Genomic DNA, 22,597 nt, shown 5'->3' with positions numbered 1-22,597 from the left:
TGTCGGAGTGAGGGACTGCAGGTATGTACGTATAGGGCTGGGGAGGCATAGGGCAGATGCTGGTTTAAGCATGGGAATATATCCCTACGTGCAAAAGAGATATGGTAGAACCAGGGATGGATTACTGCACGGGCCTACCGGGCTCAAGGGGTCAGGGGGGCCTGAAGCCCAAGCCTTTGCATGGAATCATTGCCTCAATATCAACAAATCAGACTGCTATCATCTCCATTGCAGAACAGTCATGTTGCTGGAAAATTATTCTCTGCATCACCAAGGTGTCTACGGAGGACCGCAAGTATCATTGAAAAAGTAACAAGATTTCATTTGAAATTAGAAGCATTTATTAATGGATTACTGTGTCATTTACAAGTTATTTTCATGCTGTAATTTCTATTTTTATTACCGTTTACAATGGCAAATGAATGAAATCTTTTAATACTTTTCCAATGACACCTGCAGTCCTTCATACTTCTAAGGCTATCAGTACACAAGCTGACCTGTAGCCTGGAAATACCCATACGAATCCAAATTTTGGATTTGCTCTGCAGGTTTGTCTGGCGAAGAGGCCATTGAAGCCCATTTCCGATGTCCCTAAAACACAGGCACGTAAATACAATTGCTAATCCGGCATGGACATGTATTTCTTTGGAACTGAGTAAACAATTGCACTAAAAACATTTACGAGGTTACACTTCTGAAACGATTTGGTAAGATTTTAATGCACCAATTTAAGTTTAATTTCTCTGCTAGTTACGCCCCTGCTGGAAGTTGTAAGTCAATGAACCTTTTCTAGACCCACTCGGTCTGCGTGCTAACCAGGCTAGAACTAAAAGGATCAGGCTGTTGCTCTGCTGAGCTGATAAGTTTGCCATTGTGCTCGTATGTTTTATAGGAGGTGATACAGGATGGTACCCTGGAGCTGGCTTCTGTCCTGTCCCCACCTGTAATTCGGCTCTTGTATCCTGGCTCAATGAGAATTAAACGATAAAACAACTTAGCAATATGGGTAAAGTGGTTGTCTTGGCAACATGTTATACCCAATTTCTCCCTGCCATTCATGACCACAAGTATAAATCCGTCTTAATAAGGATATTGCATTCCTATAAACAGTTTATGGGATATATTCAATTATTCTCACAGCAGATTTATTTTCTTCAATTGGTACAATTAAATGGAATATTGAGGATTCCTTTTTTCTCCTTCAGATAATATGCAAGTCCAAAGCTTAATTACAAATGATTTACATGTAAAATTGCTTTCAAAAGTCATCAGCTGTCCGCAAATACACATGCCATTGAAACCTTTGTGTCATGAGGAAGCTCGATTGGTTTGGCAAATAATAGTCTTAGGGAAAGGAAAGGAAATATGGGGAGGAAAGCTGGAATACACATCCCAAAGGTGGTCTTTTTGATAAATGTGAAAAATGTTTATTTGAGCAAACAAGAACAAAATAAGATTTTTTTTTTTTTTCAAAAAATATAATACCCACCATTTTCTTGACATAAACACTTCCACAAGTATCACAATGACTTGTTGCCATTTGTGGCGATCGTCTCTAATAAGGGCAACCACGGCTTCACTGCAATCAATTTCCACTTACATAATATTTCAAAATGACCATATAAATGTCCACATCCCATATTTAGATATGCATAATCCTTGATTTAAAAAAAAAAAAAAAAGTGTGTGGCACTGACTCGCACACAGGACTTAAAATTGTATTTCCTAAACAGGACCTGTTAAGTGATCCCAGAAATAGTTCTAAGATCATCTGAGACATCAGATTGTATAAACCTTCATGGTATAGAACAACAAATATACACAGAGAAAAAAGAAATTAGCGAGAACAGTCCTTGGAGTGCACCAATGCTACAACATGATGTCAGTCATGGAACAAAGTCTGTGGACTTGCCCAATCACATTTGACCAAAGTGGACAAAATGTAGTGATGCACTGTTTATTACAAATGCAACTATAAATCTGTAAAATCTGGGGCTGCCTTTCCTATTTATATTTACCGACAGAGTAATTAGTGTTCAATTCCCTCAAGGCTTGAGAAATAATTATAATCATCTATTTAATAACCACATTTTACCCTTTAACACCCAACCTCCCCCCCCCCAGCAAGATATTATGCTTGAAAACAATTTGAGAAAATTCATTTGTTTGGGCTATGACTAGTCATTGGTAACGCACAAGAGTATATACTGCACATATAGCACAGAAATAATAATGAAAAAAAAAACCCAATGAAACCATATGCTGTTTAACAGACACCTCATAGACGCCCGTGTTTGTCCTTATGTCCTACCTCTTATGCAATCTATGATTCATTGAAGAAATCGGAGAGAAAACACTTGACACGTTTATATCTGTATTAAAGCCTCCACACATGTCTGCACGGCTCGCCCTCAGTCTCTCCTGAGGTTGTTGAGTCTCTCCTCCAGGTCGGCATCTGCATCTGCCAGGGTTGCCTGTGGTTCAGCCTTCTTCCCACCGGCCACAGACAGGCTGCCACCCGTAGAAGGCAGACCTATTTGAACAGAGAGAAAAGACAAAAATATGCATGTTATGGTAATAATGATCAAATTGTGAATGTCCCTTTTTCAATTAATTTTATTATTATTTATTATAGACTGCTGTTTTGTGTGCCAAATTGCCCCTCAGGGACATTAAAGTATTACTGTAATCTATGTTAGCTAGATGCTAAACAAATAATGGTGTAAAAATAAGTTGTAATGAAAGATGATCTTACTTGAGAGTTCGTCTGAAAGATTAAGGCCCAGTTCATCCAAGACTTGAGAAACGATGGCATCACTATGGCAGCCAAGAGGAAAAAGTATTAGGCAAGTTCAACTTTATATCTCTAAAAGCAGTTTAAGAAGAATGTGTATATGCCTCACCTCTCATCTTCATCATCCTCATCACCCATTGCATCGTCGATGGCATCGTTCATCATTTCCTCCTTCATGTCCATGATTTCGCTTTGTCTTTCAAACTCCATCATAATCTTCTGAATCTGAGGCAGTTTCAGCTGGGATAGATAAAAAGTCAGTTAGACTAATTTAAGAATTTCAACATTAACAACCATTTCATGAAAGGACTGAATTTAGCAAATGTCCAATTCCATTTGCGGTCTTACTTAAAGGAGAATTCCGGTGTGATATTGACCTAAAGTGTATTGAAACATGATACCGAGTGTGAACGTATGTCTCATAGCCCATCTCGGCTTGTCCCCTGCACTCCAAAATCTGGCGCTAGTTAGCCGATGCTACCAACAGCTTTTTCAATAGTGGTGCTTCGGCATCGGGCTAGCCATGCAAATAAATCACTGTTTTACACCCATTTACGAGGCTCAATGTATCTCCACACTTCATTGGTAGACTTCCGAGGGCCCTGACATTTAAAACGAGACATTGAGAACTTTGAAAAAGCACTGGTAGTTTACTTACAAGACGATTTATACAGACAGTATCTTCACGAAGTTTAGCGTTTGCAGCCATCTTGAATTTAGTCACGATAAGTCAAGCGACGAGTAAGAATGAACAGGTATGATAAGGGATCAGATTCCAAAACTAATTCAGTGGAAATGCATGGATTCCAGTTGCTGCTACTGGAAGAAACTGGAATCCATGCATTTCCACTGAATTATTTTTGGAATCTGATCCCTTATCATACCTGTTCATTCTTAGGTCAGTTTAGGTCAATATCACACTGGAATTCTCCTTTAAATACTTTTGTTATAATTTGTTTGTGATAAAATGTTTGCATCTTCAATTTCTAATGCTGAACAATGAAAGTTCACATCACATTACATGACCACACTGAGCTGCCATATCAGGAGTGGTGGGAATTCTTACCTGTCTGTTCATGGTAGCCATGGCCTTGGTCACTCCCTTCATGGCCTGTGCCATGCTGTTGTTGGATTTTAATGTCTGAATTTTAAGGCTGACGGCTTGGATATTCGCCCTCATCATGATGAATTTCTTGACATAGCGCCGTGTGCGAACAAGGTCCTTGGCCATGATTTTGACCGCATCCTGTGTATATCAGTCACATTCAGTCGCATAAGAATGGTAAAATCTCACGACACAGTCATCCTTTTTAAGTATTTGTATAGTTTTTGTGAATGACATGACATAGTGGACAACTATTTGCTACTGTATTGTTGTGCAGTGTTTGAGGTGTGATTGGATGTTAGTCTCATGTGATTGTAACATTCTTACCAACAATAGAAATGGTATTAAGAAAGATGGATGAATATACAAACGGCAGATTAAACAATGTCAGGTTTAGAAGCAATTAGGTGAAATGAGACTTAAAAAAACTTACAATTTCAGGCAAATGGTTAATATGATAATGATAATAAAAGCCAAGGAAAAAACCTTAAATATGTTTTTTTTCCCTGCTGCACACCTGTGCGATCTGCATGCAGCACACAGTTTGGGAAACACTGGTCTGTCCTACAAAGCTGGTGAAATTTTCCACATAAGTAGGACTGTGATGTAGACCAGTGTTTCTTTTTTTTTTTTTTAAGTATATTTTTTTGGGCTTTTATCCCTTTAATGCGACAGGATAGTAGAGAATGACAGGATGTGAGTGGGAGAGGGAGTCGGGGTGGGATCCGGAAAGGACCACAGGGCGGGAATCGAACCCGGGTCCCAGTTGCGCCACGGCCGGGGCCTAGCCCAGTGTTTCTTCACTTGTCTGGCATTGGTACCCTCAATTTCCCATTAAGTCGCGACCCATATTTTTCAGTGTTCAAGCCAACTGATATGGTGAGCTATGAGGTAAGACACGCAAAGTGCCTGTACTTGTGGAACATGCTGATGTTAGGCACATTTGCAAAGTCGTCAACTCCTGTATCGCCATTCAAGTACTCAACAGGTTAGTCTTTGACAGTATGGCACTGTGTTTCCATGTGGCGTTTTAGTTTTGATATCTTCATGCTCTCATGTGCCAGCAATTCACTGCACAAGACACACTGGGGTTTCTGTCCATTTTCATCCTTAACATAAGTGGATCCATACTTCAAATATTCAGGGTCGTTTTGCTATATTAACCACTAAAATTATGTCTAACATGACCTGCCACATTAACATTGTCTATGTCCATGACAACAGCTGGCGTACGATGAAATCATCAAAATAAAGGTCTGATAGGTTGGCATTTTAAATTTAAATAAAAGCATTTTTCACCACAAGCTCTGCGACCCATCCAGAATGGTTACGCATCCCAACCCACCAGTTAAGAAACATTGATGTAGACAGCAATATATGATCTCTCACCATCTGTCCTTGTTTGGCCATCTTCTTGATGTCAGCAATAATTTTTTTCTCCTGCTGTTCCAGTCTCTGTCTCTCTCTGTCAAGGTCTCTCATTGCTCGATTCAGTGCCCTTTGATTCTGTCGCAACATCTCCTCTGGAGTTTTCCTTTTTCCAAATAGGAATTCCATCTGAAGACAAAACAATACATTGTTCATATGCCAATTGATTGATTTATGTTTTTTCCCCCACAAAACTTTTAAACCACTCGGATTACACCAGCCTAAGAGATTACAACTTCTGATATTATCTCAGTCGCTACAGTATGTAATGACTCATGGTAACACGCCCTGTTTCCACTTAGAACCCAAAAGCGTCTGTTAAATGAATACATGTAATGTACATGTAACAACAAAGGTGAAAAGTCGAGAAATGCAGATTAACCTATTTAAATACAACAACTACAATATCCGAAACAACCAAGTGAAAGTAAGTGGCAGTAAGTGGTCGGTGTAGTGATATCAAAAGGAAACATCACACCAAAGAGGCAGGTGGTGAACAACATGGACTTCGGGTATCACCACTACCAAATGCCAATCACACCAAAAAAACAACAAATACGAAATACCACAAAAACAATGCGAGACAGCGACTAAATATAGATGCATTCTTCTGACCTGAAGGAACAGCACATTGGCCAAACGCCATTCCCGACTTAAAATACCGAGATGGCTAACGTTAGTAAATTAACTTGGCTATCAATAGCTAGTGAAAGGTAGCAGTGACATCGAGCATTGTATTTGCTCACTCGAAACACATACATCTCGGAAAGACGTGTAATGTCACGGGCAGCACTGAATTACAGTTGTAAACTGAAGAGGAAATAATGACAATGAGATTGTTTAGTAACGTTACGTTACTAGGATATCCTAGCTAACTAAAATACCAAGCTAGCAGGTTATTTATATCAGAAACGCATTTGGCCATCTTATCTAATGGACAGAATAAATTTAACATATAGCCATACCTTGCAGTTGTCTGTGGGATACAAGCGGTCTTAAACAAATAACAAGACGTTTTCTTCGTTTGTTATTGTACCCACTTTTGCCTTGTCTAATTTCGCTTGTTACTTCCGTATCAAAATAACTGCACTTCCTGTAAATGCTGCTTTGGTGGGATGTGACGTAATACATACACGTAAATAACCTTTACTGTCTATGCAAAAAAGGTAAAGTAACAGACAAATAAATACATTTTAAACACTGTGGAAAGTAATTGTGTCAAATATTTTGTCACTTTGTGTTAGGTTTGGAAGAACACCAATATACTTAATATTTTGTGACAAACCACCTGTGTGTGTAAAACACTCAAATCAATTAGGCCTACCTGTCTGGTGGCAATTTCTGCTCGGATTTCTGCATGCCTCAGAGATAGGCCTATTTCAGTCTGAATGAAAGAGCGACACCTTCAGCTCGATATCCCCTAAACAGAGATTCTAGTATTCAGACACATGTAGACTGAATAGGAGATTTGAAGCTGAAGCTCTTTCATTTATGCAAATTTGACTCATCTGTCACTTGAGCAAAGAGAATAGAGCTTCTAGTCTGTCTTCAATCATAAAAAAAAACATTTGGGGGCATTCCAAAAAGACATGAGATAAGGAAATAGATACTTCCACGGAGTTGTTTGTTTCTATTTTAGAGTGAATGTTTTACACAAACCCCTCCAATTACTGCTGCTACAATGTGTCCTCCAGCAGCAGAAGGAGCAAACCAGAGCAAACCTTCAAGCTGTCCCAGTTTAAGGTAGGCGTCTGGTTCAACTGCCAGATGGCGCTACTACCACATTTGTTGTTGAGATGTCTCCCATTCTCGCAAACTGCAGAGGAAGAAAACCTACTGGAGCACAATACAGCTCGTCTGTCCAGGGTTGTATACCCCAGAGATACGTTGCTAATTTAAGACTGTAGAAAATATATAAAATTATTTTGATGGTTACAGCCTTCGTCTTTACCATCTTACGTGTTCAAGTGAAGACTCCGGGTAGAAGTTGATTCGATTTGATTGGAGACGTCGGCAGATTATTCAACTTCCTCCAACACAGTGGATTACAGTGGGCCGCGGAACTTGCCCGGCCTATGCGGGGTTTGGTCGACGATTCATGTCTCTGTAAATCTAGTTCGAGGCTTATTGCTCGGCCTTGGATATTTTTATTTTAATGGGCATCGGATGAAAACAGATTGACAGAGGGACGAAAGAACTGTAATTATTTAATGGATAGGTGTCAGTTGACTACATCGCATTGTATTAGTCCAACTGTTTTGATACGTAAATTAATTAGATCCAACCAGTTAGCTAGCTATGTTGTTAGCCACTTCTTTCTTAGCTGGTAAGATAATACAACCTGATACAACCATTGGCATCGGATCCTTCCTGCCTTCCTTAACGATGGAAAGAATGTCGGCAACCTTTCTAGCTTAACTGTTGTTTTCTGTTAGCTTGTGTCCATCGCAAATATCAAATTGACCTGTAACATTAACGTTAATAGCACACGTAGCGTTCTTCAATTGTACGTTTTTAATCTTGGTCGGTTTTAGCTCATTGGCTTGACTATCTATTATTTTTTTTAAAGGAGGATCAGTCAAATGATTATGGGGCATGGTCTACATATAGCAAGCCTGCTAGCTAGCTAGCTAGGTGGCGTACTCTGCTAACAAGAAATGCTTGCTAGCCTCATCTGTTCCGATGGCGCTTAGCCAGCATAGCAAAGGATATGATAACGATTATGGCTGTGTTATTGATATTTATTAATATTGGACTGCTCATCAACAACTCGGTATCATGTTGACAGTGTTTTTTGTCCGCCGTGGAATTAGCACTGATATAACTATCTGACGTAGCTGACTGGCTAAGAAGGCTAACGTAAATGTTGAGTATATTGTCGTCATTGCAACCATTCTGCTAGCTAATGGTAGTTAATGTTAGAAGGGACTAGGAATCAGACTGTTAGACGCCTGGTTATTTGATTTCATTTAATCCACAATTATCTGACCAGGTTAAACACTTCTTTGTGAATTTTATGTAAGAAAGATTACCAAGGTGGCCCACTTCTCAAATAACACTGTTAGCTGATGAAAACGTCAGGTTGAGGTTGGTCAACTAGCTCGATTGTTGCTAAAAGCTAACACATTTGGCATAATTTAAAGGAACGTTGAATCGCGTTATGAAATTTGCCAGTCGTAACTCAGACTGGACTTCAAGAAGACAAAATCAAAGATCGTTGAGTAGTCACTTTAACGACACCTAACGGTAATCCAGTTGGAGATATAAAGTTAGACAACGACGTTAGCATCCATTTTGTGTACAAAAGGATACTCGGCTAGCAGCATAGCAAGCTATTGGGATGTTTGCTAGCTTGCTGAGGCATCCTTAGAATGTTTTGATCATTACTTCTGATAAAGTCAGCCATGTCTTGACAACAAGACAGCGACGTGGATTTAACCTGTATGATTTTTTTTGCTTATCAACTAGTTTTTTTAAACATGGCTCAACAGAACTGCACTGATGCCGTACTGTCTCCGACAGACTGAAATATAGACAGGACTATTAACGCCATTTTACACAGGGACTCCACAGCGAGTCCAGAAGGTGTTTATTCATATTGAGGCAAGGGAGTGCCTTCGACCGGACCGGGATTTAAAGTGCCTTTAGTTGGACTTGGATTGGTGCAGTGCATTTTGACATGGACGGTCCGAGTCGAAACGGTGGGTGCAGGCAAAGCCGTCGCTCCCGCTCTCAACGCGACAGAGAACGACGCAGAAGGAGAGATCTTGCCGAGCGCAGGGCTTCGTCTCCGTCCTCGGCCTCAGACCAAGAGATTTGCAGGGGCGACTCCTTACTTGGTGTGGCTGGTGGAGAATGTCGGCCCGGATTCCCAGGTGTCAGACACCGGCCTCCTCGCAGAAGAAAGCGAGAGTCCGTGTCCTGCGAAGAAGATATAATCGATGGCTTCGCCATTGCCAGTTTCATAAGCTTGGAGGCCTTGGAGGTAATTGCCTCTTTTGTATGTTCAACAGTGAACTAAGTTAATTAAGCTTGTATAATGTGATAAAAATTGCTCAAATATGCAACTTCATCTTCTTGTTGTCCATGGGAAAAGCTGTCATTTTCACTGTAGCAGTGGGACAGCTGTGGTTGGGGAGTTGTGCTGATGCAAAGTGTCACCTTTTTGAAACCTAAGACTTGCCTTAATTCTTTCTGTGCATGTGCTTAAGAATGGCCATGTGAGAATCCTGTTGCATTGTTTTAACAGATGGATTCTTCTCTGAAGCCCCCAGAACGCGCTGGTGGGCTCATGGGGAGAGGAAGCAAGAGGAAGAGAGGCCCGGAGGAGAATGGTGGAGGACCCCTCTCAGAGCCAGAGGAGGGACCACCAGCCAGTTTCAACACCAGCAGCTGGGATAAATACAGAAAGGGAGAGAGGAAAAGAAAGAGAAAGAGAGAGGAGAAGGTGGGGCACACATTCAGTGTTACCACACATAGGGTTTGGGATGTCTTTCATCCACAGCATAGATTGAAAGTGGTGTAGAGGTGTTTGGATAAAGTATTATGTCTCTTCAACCTCTAGCACTATAGCCTGTAATTCATATTGTTGAATATTGTTCTTTTGCAAGTTGTCAAGTGTCAAAACGTTGAACAGACATAGTAAGTTCTTACAAATGTGCCCAGTGACCAAATTCCCAACAAAGCTTTTTATGAAATTATAGGCAAAGCAGTTTATGTAATCCTTTTTGAAGTGTATTTTTCCTACAAGGGAGTTTAACACTACATTGCTATCAGCTAAAAACTGTTATGGCTATTCACTATTATCCTGTCCACATGATTTAGTCATGTGTTTAACCAAAATGTGGTACATAGTTTAAAGAAGTGCTCTATCTTAATATGAAAGCTATGATGAGACAGATTATCTCTCATAGCTTCAGACATACTTTAATAATGTGTAGCAACTGATAATTGTGAAGCAGTTGACCTGTGGAAGTTCAGTCTAACTACTGTAATATATGGGCCTTCCGTGCATGGTGCTCATCCCACAAGTGCTAGAAAACGTATAATGTTCGGTCAACACCACACCTCTTAAAGATGTATGTTATTAATCATGTCAATATTACTTTTCAGGCCTCTGGCAACCATTTTGTGGAAACAGGATACATTGTAAGTTTGCCCTTTGATATTATGAGATTGCATAAACATTTGGCCTCTAGACTACATGCAGACTGTAGACATATTTAAAATGTATCTGAATAAGCAAATGTAGTAAATCCTCACCAGTAAGATAAAGACTTATCTGTTGCCTTTTTTAAGACTGAAAGTCGCTGTGGCTGTATCACATGCAAATCACAAAAGGCATTTAAAACTTTAATAAAATCATGGATGTCTTGCTTGAGGGTTTTCAGAAGCGTGACAGATTTTCGTGACCGCTTTCTCATTTCTGAGGAATATCCTAATAATCTTCCCCTTACTTTTCAGTGTGACACTGAGAGCGATTCAGGCGATAAGGTTTGTTATGGTTCTTAAATGGCTTTTAACAAGCCTGTGAATTATGAAAGTATGTGTATTATTATTTTGAATATTTCATGATTATTAAGAAATCTTGTTTATCATTCTCAGGCCTCTGACAATGACATGGACCCAATATTCTTTGTCAAGAAAGGTAGGCAATAAGTGTCGCTTTTTGTTGCAAGTGAATTATCCAAATGCTATGTAGATGATTTGATGTCGAATATCTATCACCTCTGCTAACTTCTAGTCTTAGGTGCTTCTCTCAAAAGCGTCATTGTACAACTTCCATAGTTCCAATAAAGGATAGACTATATAGTTTTGAACACCTTCTTTTTTTAGTTAATTGCTCAAGAGTGATTTTGAGAATTGCAGTCCCCAAGTTAGTTTTATGTTTCCTAGTAATTCCCTGCCTAGTTGTAATGTGAGTTTCTTTCACTTGCAGTGGACCCAGTGCCGTCGAGCATGGCATCGTCTGTTGCCAACGGCTGCCCGCTGGTGCCCACCCACAGCGGGGTGCCCCGTCTGGCCGTCACGCCCCGCGTGTCCGGCCTGGAGCGCAGCCAGGAACGCAGTCTGGACCTGCCTTACCCCGAGCCCCTGTCTACCTCCACCTCGTCCTCGCTGTCCTGCCTTCCTCCGTCCCACTCCATGTCCACCATCACGGTCTCCTCCCTGGCCGAGCAGATCAACGGCCTGCACCACAGGCCACAGGAGCGTGGCGCCAGTTCCCCCCGGCCCAAACAAAAGTCCTTCCTCACCTTCCCCAGCCGCCCCACTTCCAATGCGTACAGCATGGGCGTCAACAACAGGTGTGTGATGGTGTCAACTGTTTTTGTGGGTGAGAGGGCATGTTGACATTTGTACTGTCATGATGGGTTTAAGAAGCATTAATCATGTGATTAATTGGTAAACAGCAGGTGTGTGATGGTGTCAATTGCTTTTGTGCGTGAGGGAGGGTGTATTGACATTTGTGCTGTCATGGGTTTAAGAAGTGTTTATTAATGTGATTAATTGGTTAATTCACTTTCATCAGTGGAGGGATATTCAAGTGTCAACTTGGTCTTCATTTATTTGGCCTTTATGAATATTGGAAGTAAATATCAACGAATGTTTTTGGGAGAGAATGATTGGGAAGGCTAGCAAAATAAACAGACGTATTTTGTAACCTCTATCGGGTTGTTAAGTTCGACGTCACAGGCTCAAAAAACGTTTACCAGCGCAGCCTGCCGTTTTTTTACAACTTCTAAACCTTGTCACCATCACCTCCGTTTTAGTGAGGGTAAAACAAAATCAGACTTTTTATTTTGTATTACGGTCTATGGAGAAAAACGAGCCGCTCTGAAAGCCGTTGGACCCGGAGAATGATCAGCCCATTATTGCAGCATGACTTAACAACCGAATGAATCTGAACGGTCACTGTATGTGTTACCCAGCAGGAACGGTACCTCAATTAAGCCGCCATCTTCCTCGACGGCCTCGTCCTCATCCATGCGGCCCCCTACGCCCTCCATCAATGTGCCCATGTCCCACAGCAGAGGTCCCGGGGCCCCAGGACCACACCGTCCCCCGTCCCGCCCCAGCTCACGCACCTACTCTCCTGGGCTACCCCCTCCACCTCCTCTACTGCAGGTGTCCAGCCATTCAGTTGCAGGTAAGGTTCCATGGTTATTGCTACACAGATCCAGGATAAGGGTGTAGCAGCTGGCTCAATTGGTGTGGCTGCCAGATCCACTCTGTAAACAATTGCTTGTTTTGAAAGTGGAATGAGCAGTTTGAGGTTGCAACTACAAATTGCACATGGCTGTAATAAACTGACTGGCCTTTATTTTATCCACGTTTATTCATGAGACCTTTTATAATTTGAATTTGTTCCAGTTCATCTTCCGAATTGCGACCAGTCCATTCTGTTTATGCTATGATGTTAACCTTAAGCAAGCTTTATGGATAAGCTAACTGTTCCCATTCACCAGAAATTAACATTACTGTATATCCTGTGATATCTGGTGAACTTCCCTGGAGGTACAAATGATGAGCTTGACAAGTAAATAATCATAAAGGCATTTAATTCAATAAACTGATATAGGGATAGTTTGTATAATACATGACTGACTGACTGACTTTTACATGCTTTAGTGGGAAGCTACACCAGGCACGTAACTGAAGCATTCCGTTCGCGACGCGTAAAATCCATTTTAGAAGAATGGTCTGTTTTTTTCGAACGTACGCGCCGCTTCACGTCTGGTGTGGCTACTTCCATTGATTATGGACCCTTTCAAGAGTTCCATTATCAGCATCATAGTTGGCCCCACAAGACTTCCTTTTGAACATTCCATATGTTATCTTAATGCAGAGGAAGTAGATTGGGGCCCAAATAGAACGTTCAAGCATTGTTTTTGTTTTTATTGTTGAAAGGGTCTATGGACCCAACGCGAACAGAGTGCTTACGTGCCTGGTGTAGCTTCCCTGTTAGGATGAGTCAGGCACAGTTTTTCAGTTAGACTACCATCATATGAAACCACTTAGAATCAATACAATCCACCGCCAGCCGGAAATATAAAACTGTTTTTTTTTTTTGGAGTATTGAAGCGTCATGGCGACGCCCTTTATTTGGCTCGGGGATAGAGTGAAAACTTCATACTAGATTTCTGTCAGTCTTCCTGTTATGGTAGACCTCAGTCATTTACGCAGTTAAGCTCAAATTAAAATGTTACCATTTCAATGGTTTCTTGCTCTTTCTCAACCTTCCCTCCTACAGATCAAGACCGGCTACGTCAGGAGCTGAACTCCCAGTACCTGCCGTCTCAGGGCACGGAGCGCGACGGACGCTCGTCTGCCCCCAGCAGCTCAAGCTCCACGGGCCCCTCGGTGTCCAACGCCACGTCCAGCACCACCACCAGACCTTCGCAGGCGCAGCCCTCCATCCCCCCAATGTCCTACCAGTTCCATCAGCACAACCACCAGCACCAGCACACGCACACCCACCAACACTTCCTGCACCCGACTGCCACTGCGCCTCCCCTGGTGAGCCTGTGTTCCACTCGCAGGCCATTGAAGTTGTGGTGTTTGTTGTTAGTGTGTTCAAGATGTGCTGGGAGTAGTTTGAACTGTTTCAGGGTCATGTTTACTTTGTGCTAGTGATAAGGAAACCATTTTGTGTTTGTTCTTGAGGTGGAGAAGATCTTGCAAAACCAAGTGTTCGACGTGTGTTTATTTAAAGCATCGAAGCTATTTATGGTGTTGATAAAAGGATGTTTGTCTGTGCAAACTATTAGACTACTGTATAGGGCCCTATTTAGTATTGGCATGCATGTTGGAAAAAAAAATCCCCCTAATTTTAATAACACTTGCTGTATTTATGATTTGTAACTTCATGAAGAAATTGTACTTGGACATATCAGATTTATAAACAAGCACTTTAAAAGCAAAATATTCCAGCTGTTTGAAACCTTCGTCTTTCAGCACTGTCAAAGTGTCAACACTGAATTAACATGAATGTTGACTTTTGCTTCTGTCTAAACAATGGTGATTTTCTTTTTTTTTTTTGCCTTTCCTTCAGTTTGAAAAGTATCCAGGGCCGAAGATGGAGAGCCTCTTCAGGCACCCTGCTGTACGTATCCACAGCCACAGACCGGTACAACAGGTATAAACCATGACTGCAGAGGCCACTGGACCCCTGCCGGGCCATCCTAGCCCTGCCTCAACCTTCATATTCCGCCTCAGAGGGCATTGCCACTAATACGTAGTGTGGGTGTGAGTGTGGGCGTGAGTGTGGGTGTGTTCTTAGGCACGGTTGTTTGTGTTTGCTGTGCTTGCAGTACTTCCAGCAGTACCCGCCGCAGGTGCCTGGAATCCAGCCGGTCCTCCCACCTACAGGCCCCTTCAGCTCACTGCAAGGCGCGTTCCAGCCGAAGGTTAGTGTCCCATTATCAGTCCAATCGGTTTTGGTTGTGTCAAATGACTTCTTTCATTTGCGAGATTGCCAAGAGAGATGCTCATCAGAGAATCTCAGAGCGGGTGGAGTGCGGAGACAGCCCTCCTGGTCACGTACACCTGGGGCAGACGCCTGCCAAAAGACTTGGATATTTGTCCTCATCTGACTGTTCCGTACAGAGATAAGGAGATAAGTTGGTCTGAACCCAACTGTGTATGCTTCACTCATGTCACACTTACGTACTGCAATCTCTCTCTCTCTCTTACACACACACACACACACACACACACACACAGACCTATGCTCACACTCCCAAAGATGCTCCACATAATATGTGTCTAATAACTCTGCTATAGAGTCTTTGGAGAGCATTTTTCTTCCCCATTTGTTCCTCTTCCGTGTCTGTTAACCTGTCGCAAATGTGTACTGTGCTATGATTGACAGCTTGTTGCCCTTCAGGGGGCGGCTCCAGAGATGACCGCTCGTTTGGGGGTCATACCCCCCCATCTTCAACCCAAAGATCCACGGGTAAGCTGCACGTTGTCTGACTCGTGCCAATCTCCATGCCCAGTGTTATTTGTAGTGAAGTTGGTTTAGGGTCGCATACTAAAACATGACCTTCCTCCAAACTTGGCATCTGGAACGTGTTATGTTGTGTTGTCATGGAAACATCTATCTGACACCTGTCTCTCTTTTTGTTTTACAGCTCACAGACCCATTTGCAGCATCACTCAAAGTCAGTAATGTAAGTAGCATTGATTTTTTTTTTTCTTATTTATATGATTGTCAATCAATCTGAATAAATGTATGTATAATTTTAACATGAATACTACCATGCTTTGCAGAACTAATTGAATAAACCTGTGTTATATACCTAGATATGCATTACATATTAAAAGAGACATTCCTAAATAAGCCAGCTACACACAGACTTGCAACTTGAATCAGAAATGGTAGAATATGTACACATCTGAATATGCTTGCTCAGGTTTTTTGTCAGAATTCTCAAATGGCCTTCAAAGACCTTTTGCCTCTGGCGTATTGCTGGAAAGTGAAACTTGCACTGTAAACACAAAGAAAGTATTTGTAAAACAGATTACAGATTTGTAATTTAGTCATTATATGTGCAATAGAAAAGACAAGTTGAGAATCTAGTCAGAGTTGCCAGTGGGATCTCTTGGGACCAGTTCAAGTGGATAATATGTTCAGATAACAATCTGGACCCGTCATCTGTGATTAATTGAAAGTTGTGACCTCTCTGTGAACAGAAGCCTGGGAAGTGGTGTGCCATGCATGTCCGTGTGGCTTGGATGATCCTCAGGCATCAAGAGAAAGTCAAGGTCAGTCCTTTACTGACCGGACGTGCTTGAAATTAAACCTCCAGTGGAGTCTTGTATTGATATTCTACTGGATCCTACAGTTTTATTACAACCTGCATACAGATTCCAGATAGAACAGGGGTGGTCTACTATTTATTCTGAGACTGTGTGTTCAAAGTGTTTAAACCACCGTTCTCTCTCTCTCTCTCTCTCTCTCTCTCTCTCTCTCTCTCTCTCTCTCTCTCTCTCTCTCTCTCTCTCTCTCTCTCTCTCTCTCTCTCTCTCTCTCTCTCTCTCTCTCTCTCAGCTAATGCAGGCAGACCCCCACAAGTTGGACTTCCGTAATGACCTGCTGACCCGTCTGCCTGGCTCTGGTGGCATGAGCGGACTGGGAGGTTTGGGGGTCCTCGGAGGACCTCTACCCCCTACTCACGACCTGACCAGGCCAGGCGGCCTGTTCGCAGCCAATGGTGGGTATCATCCAAAGTCCCTGCCTTCCAATACTGCCAGCTTTACGACAAAGCTAAAAAACGCTGAAGAGCCTGCTCTGTATCTCTGGACGCTATGCTTTGGAGATGATTTTAAATAAAGAGGAATTGAAACAGAAATGACATGGGAGGTTGAAAAAAAAAAAAAACCTCCTTCTCTGTAACTTTTTTTTTTTTTTTTTTTTTTTTTTTTTTAACTTAAGAGGTCATCAGATACCCTCCCATCAGCAATGCAGCAGTAGTTTGCCTTGTCCTGTGCACAGTCTCTGTATGTGCGAGGCGTGGGGAGTTGACGTGTGTGTGTTGACCCCTGTGTCCCTTCAGGTGGAGTCAATCCGACCTCCTCCCCGTTCATACCGCCATCAGCGGCCCACCCGTCTTTCCTCACCTCTGCTGCCCACCTGGGTAAGCGAGCACTCTCCACGGGCGCGGCTGTGTCCCTAGTGCTGTTCAGCCGTAGCTCACAGCACCAGACAGTCACAGCTCTCATCGTGTCTCTTCTCAACAACAACTAAAACGAGTTTGAGGCACCACAGAACATACATTTAAACAAATACTGTTTCCCTTATTCGGGTTCACAACTGATGCTTTTGTTTACCCTGTAGTGTTTGTGACTGTTTGTCTTTATTTGTCTTAGTCAAAAACATCAGGTTGGTAAACTGGTTTCCATACTTATTTTCTGACACCCCAATGCGTCTAGGCCTCACAGGCTGTGTAAAACTGACGCGAGTGTGTTTGTTTTAGATCCGTATGGACGTTCACCACCTTTCACCCCACTGGGAGCACTGGGCTCGGGTGCATTTGGTGGATTGGGAAGCCCCACGTTGGGTGAGTCTCCCTGTGCAAACACACTACCCCACCACTGCCCTGGTATAGATATGGTCCCTTAGAAACTGGCGAGACCTGTTTTCATATGGAAAAGGCATGGCAGAGAGTAGACTTAACTGAGATTAGTGCTCCAGTTGCTAATGATGCTTCATAAATATGGCCCTTGATCCAGGTATTTGTGGCACTAAAGCTATGACTATATCCAAAGAATAGAAAATATCTGAAGCATGTAGAATATTGAAGTTAATCTCCAGTCTGCCTTTTATTTGCATTACATGTCTCATAATGAGATGATGAAATTGAATATATGAGTCAAAGTGACAGAAATTCAAGAATTATAGTGAATAACGTTATTATTGTCCTTTCTCCTTCCCACTCTCTCCTTCTCTCTGCTTCTCTTATTTCACTCCGTTCTTCCCCCTCTCTCCTTCTCTTTTCTTCTCTTCCTCTCTCCTTCTCTTCTGTCCCTCTCTATTATTCCCCTCTCTCGTCTTATCTTCCTCCCTCTCTCTCTCTCTCTCTCTCTCTCTCTCTCTCTCTCTGTTCTTCTCCTTCTTTCTCTTCTCTTTCTCTCTCCCCCTCTCTCTCTCTCTGTTCTTCTCTTTCTCTCTCCCCCTCTCGTCTCTCCCTACATTCTTCCCCAGCAGCTAGCTCTGTGTTTGGCCATAAGGACTCGGCCACTGGTCCCACAGTAGGAGGGATGGGGAACCCGCACGACCCCTGGAACCGCCTGCACGTGGCCCCTCCATCGTTCCCCTCCGGGCCTCCCTGGGCCAAGGCCGGAGAGAAAAGGGATGAGCGGGAGCGAGCCAAGGAGCCGGAGAGGAGGGAGGTGCCCCACATCAAAGATGAGCGGGACAGGTGAGTTGGGTGTGAATGCCCCGCCCTGTGCTGTCTTATTTTGTGAGTGCCGTATTGGAGGGTTTCATTTGGAGCACAAAGGCCTTTACAGATGCACTGACCATGACTGGCATGGACCGATTATGAGCCACTGGGCCCCTGGGTACAGATATAAAAAGCCCAGTTAAGATAAGGTGGTCTAGGGGCATGCTCACCTAAAATAAATTTGTGAAAAATAGACCCTTAAATGATGACTTATGACGAGTTTTGTGGAAAGAGAAGGGTAGGGTAGAGAACATAGTTGCGACTTAAAGCAGGGCCATTCAGTAATCCATCCCTGAAGACCCCTTATGCACAACTACATTTTTGCTGTAGTTACTTTGTATTGTTACTGACCACCTATATAGTCATCTAGTTTAAGTGATTGCACAAAGGTATTGACCTTGCCATGTGAGGACGCATAAACAGGTGTATATAGAAGTGGAGTTCGGAGAAGAGGCAGAATACATTTAAATGCCTACTTGAGATAACAATAATTATATCCAAGCCAGTATTCTGGAAGGGGAGTTATAAGGACTGCACAAAGCTTGGTTTGAGGATTGTTGACTGTAGATTTAACTTCAAATGCAAATTATGAATTTGCAAATTCATAATAATCATGTGTGTATTTGTAACACAACATGATGCTAACTTACTTAATCCTTATAGATTCAAATTACCTAAATGCAAATGCTTGTTGTCTTATGTTTGGCACCTGAATGAAAATAAACAGGAATAACAGGTTTCTAAGGGACTCAAAATTTAAGGGGAAAAACATATTCATATTCACAATTTATGTTGAATATTAGCCAGTTAAACAAGTTCTCCCTTAATGAATTGTGCCGTTGCCTCTGCTAACCATGTCTACTCGGCTCCTCCTTCTCAGGGACAACATGCTGTATGGCCGGCCGCCTATGAGGATGTCCCCTGGAGCCCCGGCCATCAAGCAGCAGCACCGCAGCAGCACGCCCATCTCCCACATCAATGGCCTGGGGGCCTCCCTGAGTGGTGGCGGGGGTCCGTCCGAGGGGCCCAGTAGGGACCGGGAAAGAGACCGCGAGAGGGAGCGGGACCGCGACATGGACAAGCGGACGCTACACTCTAGCATGCCACCTTCCCGGCCGTTGGCGGCGACAGCGTCTTCCTCGGCGCCGGACAGGCCGCGCTCGTCTTCTTCCTCTGTCCTGACCACGCCGCCGCCCCCCTCCACCTCGCTGGCGTCCTCGCCGCTGGACCTTTTCCCTCGGCACGCGCCTCCCCAGCTGCCGCACTCGGTGGGGGGCCCCGAGCCGCACCACTCCTCCCAAAGGGACAGCGTGGGCCCGGCCTCCTCGTCCTCGTCCACCTCCTCCACGGTCACGTCCCACCACATCAAGAAGACCGAGCGCACCACCCCTGTCTCCAAGCCGCCGCCCAACCTGCCCGCCGGCCTGCTGCTGCCGCCCGTTAAGGTCAAGGAGGAGCGCAAGGAGGAGCCGCTGCCGCCACACGGTTACGATCGGCCCAGCAGCCGCCACCAGCACCACCCGTCTACGCCCTCCTCGAGCCGGTCGCTCACCCCTACGCCCGGGGTGCCCCTGCCGCCGCTCACCCCTCACCACCACCCCTCGCTGCTGGATCGCTCGCGTGCGGCGGCCCTCGAGGCCTACCTGGGAGGTGCGGCGGGAGAGCGCTTCATGGCCCACCACCAGCACCTGCAGCATCAGGGCCACTTGCAGCCGCCCCACGCCTTCCCATGGGACCAGTGGCGGGAGCTGGCCGCCCAGCAGCAGCAGCAACAGCAGCGGCGCGAGATGGCCCTGCGCACCGACCCTCACCTGGCCCTCCGCACGGACCCTCACCTGTCCCGCCTGCTGCAGCACCAGCAGCAGGCCCAGCGGATCATGGAGGCCGAGCGGGCAGTAGCGGTCGCCGCAGCGGCCGCGGCTGCAGCCAACCCTCATCACAACCCGCGCGTGGCCACGCCGCCCACCTCGGCCGCCTCCTCGTCAGGGAGGCCGGACTTTGGCCTGATGTCGCACCACTTTGACCGCCCACCGCAGATGGGGGGTCCTGGGGGCGGTCTGCTGGACGAGGAGCAGCGGTCGCAGATCTTGCGCGAGGACTTCGAGCGGGCGCGCTTCTCCAGCATGCATCCCCACGCGCACCTGTCCAACCCCCACCTGCCCAGTCCGTCTCACGCGTTCCACTTGGAGCAGCTGCACGCCGGCCTCCTCTCCCACCCGCACCTCCACGGTCCAGGAGCCTCCACGTCGCCGCACCACTTGGGGCTGTACTCGCGCCTGGGTCCCCTGCACCAGTCGCACATCCCCAACGGCATCCTGACCAAGACTCCTGCTGGCCTGGTGGGTGCGCCCCCTCCCCTCATTCCTTCGGTGACCAGCCGAGCCAACACGCCCCCGAGACCTTCCAGACTGGGCGCAGTGGCTGAACTGGCTCTCTTTAGCGCCCACAAAGATGCCGAATCTAGATAGTACAGGGAGGAAGCCTGGAGGAGATCAGGGGCGGGGGGAGGGGACTATTTTTCTGTGCTGAAACTATTATTCTTTTTTTTTTTTGTTTTTTTTGTTTTTAGCTTCTCTCCCTGCAAAGGGAAAAGTCTGTGCAGGAAAACATGCCTCACCTTCTTAGGAGGGTCAGGCTGTGGACAAGAGAGCCTTGGAGGCCGCTCATGCATTCACTGTGGTTTCTTCTATCAGTGCAATTTTAAAGGTACTCTGTTAATGTGCTCATGGTTCATAACTGTTTTAAAGAAGGCCTGTGGTTGATTCAGAGCATATCCATTATCTGTAATTTAATGGAAAGAGACCTGTATATGTCCTTTTGGAGGTTTTAATTATAGTAGGAATGGACCTGTATACATTCAGACATAAGTGCACTCTTGTACACACAAAATGAGGCTCTACATCTTCCCCTAAGTGGTGGGTGGGTGGATGGATGTGAAGTGAACAGAAAAAGTGTCTATTAAGTTGGCAGTGAGATTAGGGAAATATCTGCTGTTACTTGGGGTTTTCATAGCTCAACAAAACAACATTCTCTTGTATGTTTTTAAAAAAAAAGAAAGAAAGAAAGAAAAAAAAATGCAAAGAACGGTTCCTTTACATTTTCCTCCATCTCAACAGTCACATCTATAACATCAAAAATTTCCATTGTTTTAATCCTAAAGATTCAGTGGTAATATAAACTGTACATCTTTTGTGGGTAATATTTTTCCCTCAAAAAAAGCTGTCTCCCCATCTTTCTCCATCCCAGCTCTGTGAGAGTGAGCTGGACAAGGATATAGTAGTATAGTAATATTGCCTTTTTAATTGTTATTGTTAACATTAATTACCTTCTATAATAAATATATTCACTGTTTATGTTATATTGTCATTGTTTCAGGTATTATCAAATGCACTCCCATGTTAGTCATACGTTAGAGATGTCCCTGATCCAGCAAATGCAAAGCACCCAGAGCTCTCGCGTCCATTTGTTGACATGTAATGGCTACGAGCTGAAACAAAAAAAAACAACAAAACAAAACAGTCAGTGGCTGGCTTCTGTGTCACTGAGGACTCTGCTTAATATTTATACTTGAGACGATAGGTCTTAACTGTATGTGTGTATGTGTGTATGCGTGTGTGTGTGTGTGTGTATGTATGTATGTATGTATGTATGTATGTATGTGTGTTTATATGTTTCAATCATGACAGGGACTTAGAAAGCCCAAAGGCAACTGTGATGATTAAAATGCCGCGCGCAGTGGATGGATGCATGGGACATCATGTGGACAAGACAAAAGTTAAAAACAAAAGGAATGTGGGTCTTGTGCCTGCATAAAAACAGGACTGAAGGGACTCCCTGACATGGAGAACTGGACATTTGGGGTGAATTATTTGAATAAAACTATTTTATACCTTTTAAACCATGTTCCCCTTGAAAAGAAAACCACAAAGATTAATTATTAAATGAATTGTTGGTTATTTACTTGCATGGTGGTTCTTGTTTCTTTTTTTTAGATTTAGAAATATAGGCCTATATTTTATTATGTTACTTGTACAATTCAGCAGCATAAGTTCCAGCAATCCTGCTGTGCACTCAACCTTCAAAGTCCAAAAATGCTTTGATCTACATTAGATACATAATGCGTTTTATATAGGGAAATGCGTCCGCTTGTTACTTTTCTGACAACCTGATGGATCTCCACTATAAATAAATTTGTTTTTAATAAATGTATTTATAAATGTATTTTTAAAAGAATTATCACACTGACAAACACACTATATGTAGCCAGTTATTCACATCAGTTGTGCATTTAAATTTACCTATGCCTACTGGCCAACTTTCAGC

General features: G+C 43.8%; 2 protein-coding genes across 10 annotated transcripts; one reads left to right on the top strand and one right to left on the bottom strand.

Annotated features, from left to right (window-relative positions):
• Window positions 1–1,404: 1,404 nt before the first annotated feature.
• Window positions 1,405–6,428, bottom strand: chmp2a (charged multivesicular body protein 2A). The gene is made up of 6 exons (XM_042083543.1): window positions 6,293–6,428; window positions 5,289–5,456; window positions 3,861–4,040; window positions 2,904–3,034; window positions 2,756–2,817; window positions 1,405–2,533 (listed from the first exon to the last, which is right to left on the bottom strand). Exons 2-6 carry the CDS (start codon window positions 5,454–5,456, stop codon window positions 2,412–2,414), a joined length of 663 nt encoding a protein of 220 aa, XP_041939477.1. The 5' UTR covers window positions 6,293–6,428; the 3' UTR covers window positions 1,405–2,411.
• Window positions 6,429–7,130: 702 nt separating this feature from the next.
• fbrs (fibrosin) lies at window positions 7,131–22,238 on the top strand. 9 transcript variants are annotated; one of them, XM_042082496.1, is made up of 18 exons: window positions 7,131–9,312; window positions 9,595–9,774; window positions 10,440–10,475; window positions 10,791–10,820; window positions 10,932–10,974; window positions 11,266–11,632; window positions 12,257–12,474; window positions 13,579–13,844; window positions 14,380–14,463; window positions 14,639–14,734; window positions 15,199–15,282; window positions 15,461–15,499; window positions 16,023–16,094; window positions 16,381–16,543; window positions 16,886–16,966; window positions 17,306–17,389; window positions 18,037–18,250; window positions 19,155–22,238. In XM_042082496.1, exons 1-18 carry the CDS (start codon window positions 9,007–9,009, stop codon window positions 20,740–20,742), a joined length of 3,951 nt encoding a protein of 1,316 aa, XP_041938430.1. In that variant the 5' UTR covers window positions 7,131–9,006; the 3' UTR covers window positions 20,743–22,238. The 9 variants fall into 9 exon arrangements, with proteins under 9 accessions (XP_041938430.1, XP_041938431.1, XP_041938435.1 ...); XM_042082497.1 differs by having other exon boundaries at window positions 9,577–9,774; window positions 14,380–14,430; XM_042082494.1 differs by having other exon boundaries at window positions 7,132–9,312; window positions 9,577–9,774; window positions 12,260–12,474.
• Window positions 22,239–22,597: the final 359 nt, after the last annotated feature.

The sequence above is a fragment of the Alosa sapidissima genome, chromosome 24 (assembly GCF_018492685.1).
Source record: "Alosa sapidissima isolate fAloSap1 chromosome 24, fAloSap1.pri, whole genome shotgun sequence".
Taxonomy (NCBI): Eukaryota; Metazoa; Chordata; class Actinopteri; order Clupeiformes; family Clupeidae; genus Alosa; species Alosa sapidissima.
Note: the sequence above shows the minus strand (reverse complement) of the source record. Positions and strands in the feature narration are given on the sequence as shown.

Coding starts and splice junctions, on each gene's coding strand:
- chmp2a (XM_042083543.1), bottom strand. CDS start 5,456: ATGGAATTCCTATTTGGAAAAAGGAAAACTCCAGAGGAGATGTTGCGA. Junction 3,035..3,860: donor TGGCTACCATGAACAGACAG/GTAAGAATTCCC, acceptor TATCTATCCCAG/CTGAAACTGCCTCAGATTCA. Junction 2,818..2,903: donor GAGGATGATGAAGATGAGAG/GTGAGGCATATA, acceptor TGGCTGCCATAG/TGATGCCATCGTTTCTCAAG.
- fbrs (XM_042082493.1), top strand. CDS start 9,007: ATGGACGGTCCGAGTCGAAACGGTGGGTGCAGGCAAAGCCGTCGCTCC. Junction 9,313..9,576: donor TAAGCTTGGAGGCCTTGGAG/GTAATTGCCTCT, acceptor TTGTTTTAACAG/ATGGATTCTTCTCTGAAGCC. Junction 9,775..10,439: donor AGAGAAAGAGAGAGGAGAAG/GTGGGGCACACA, acceptor ATTACTTTTCAG/GCCTCTGGCAACCATTTTGT.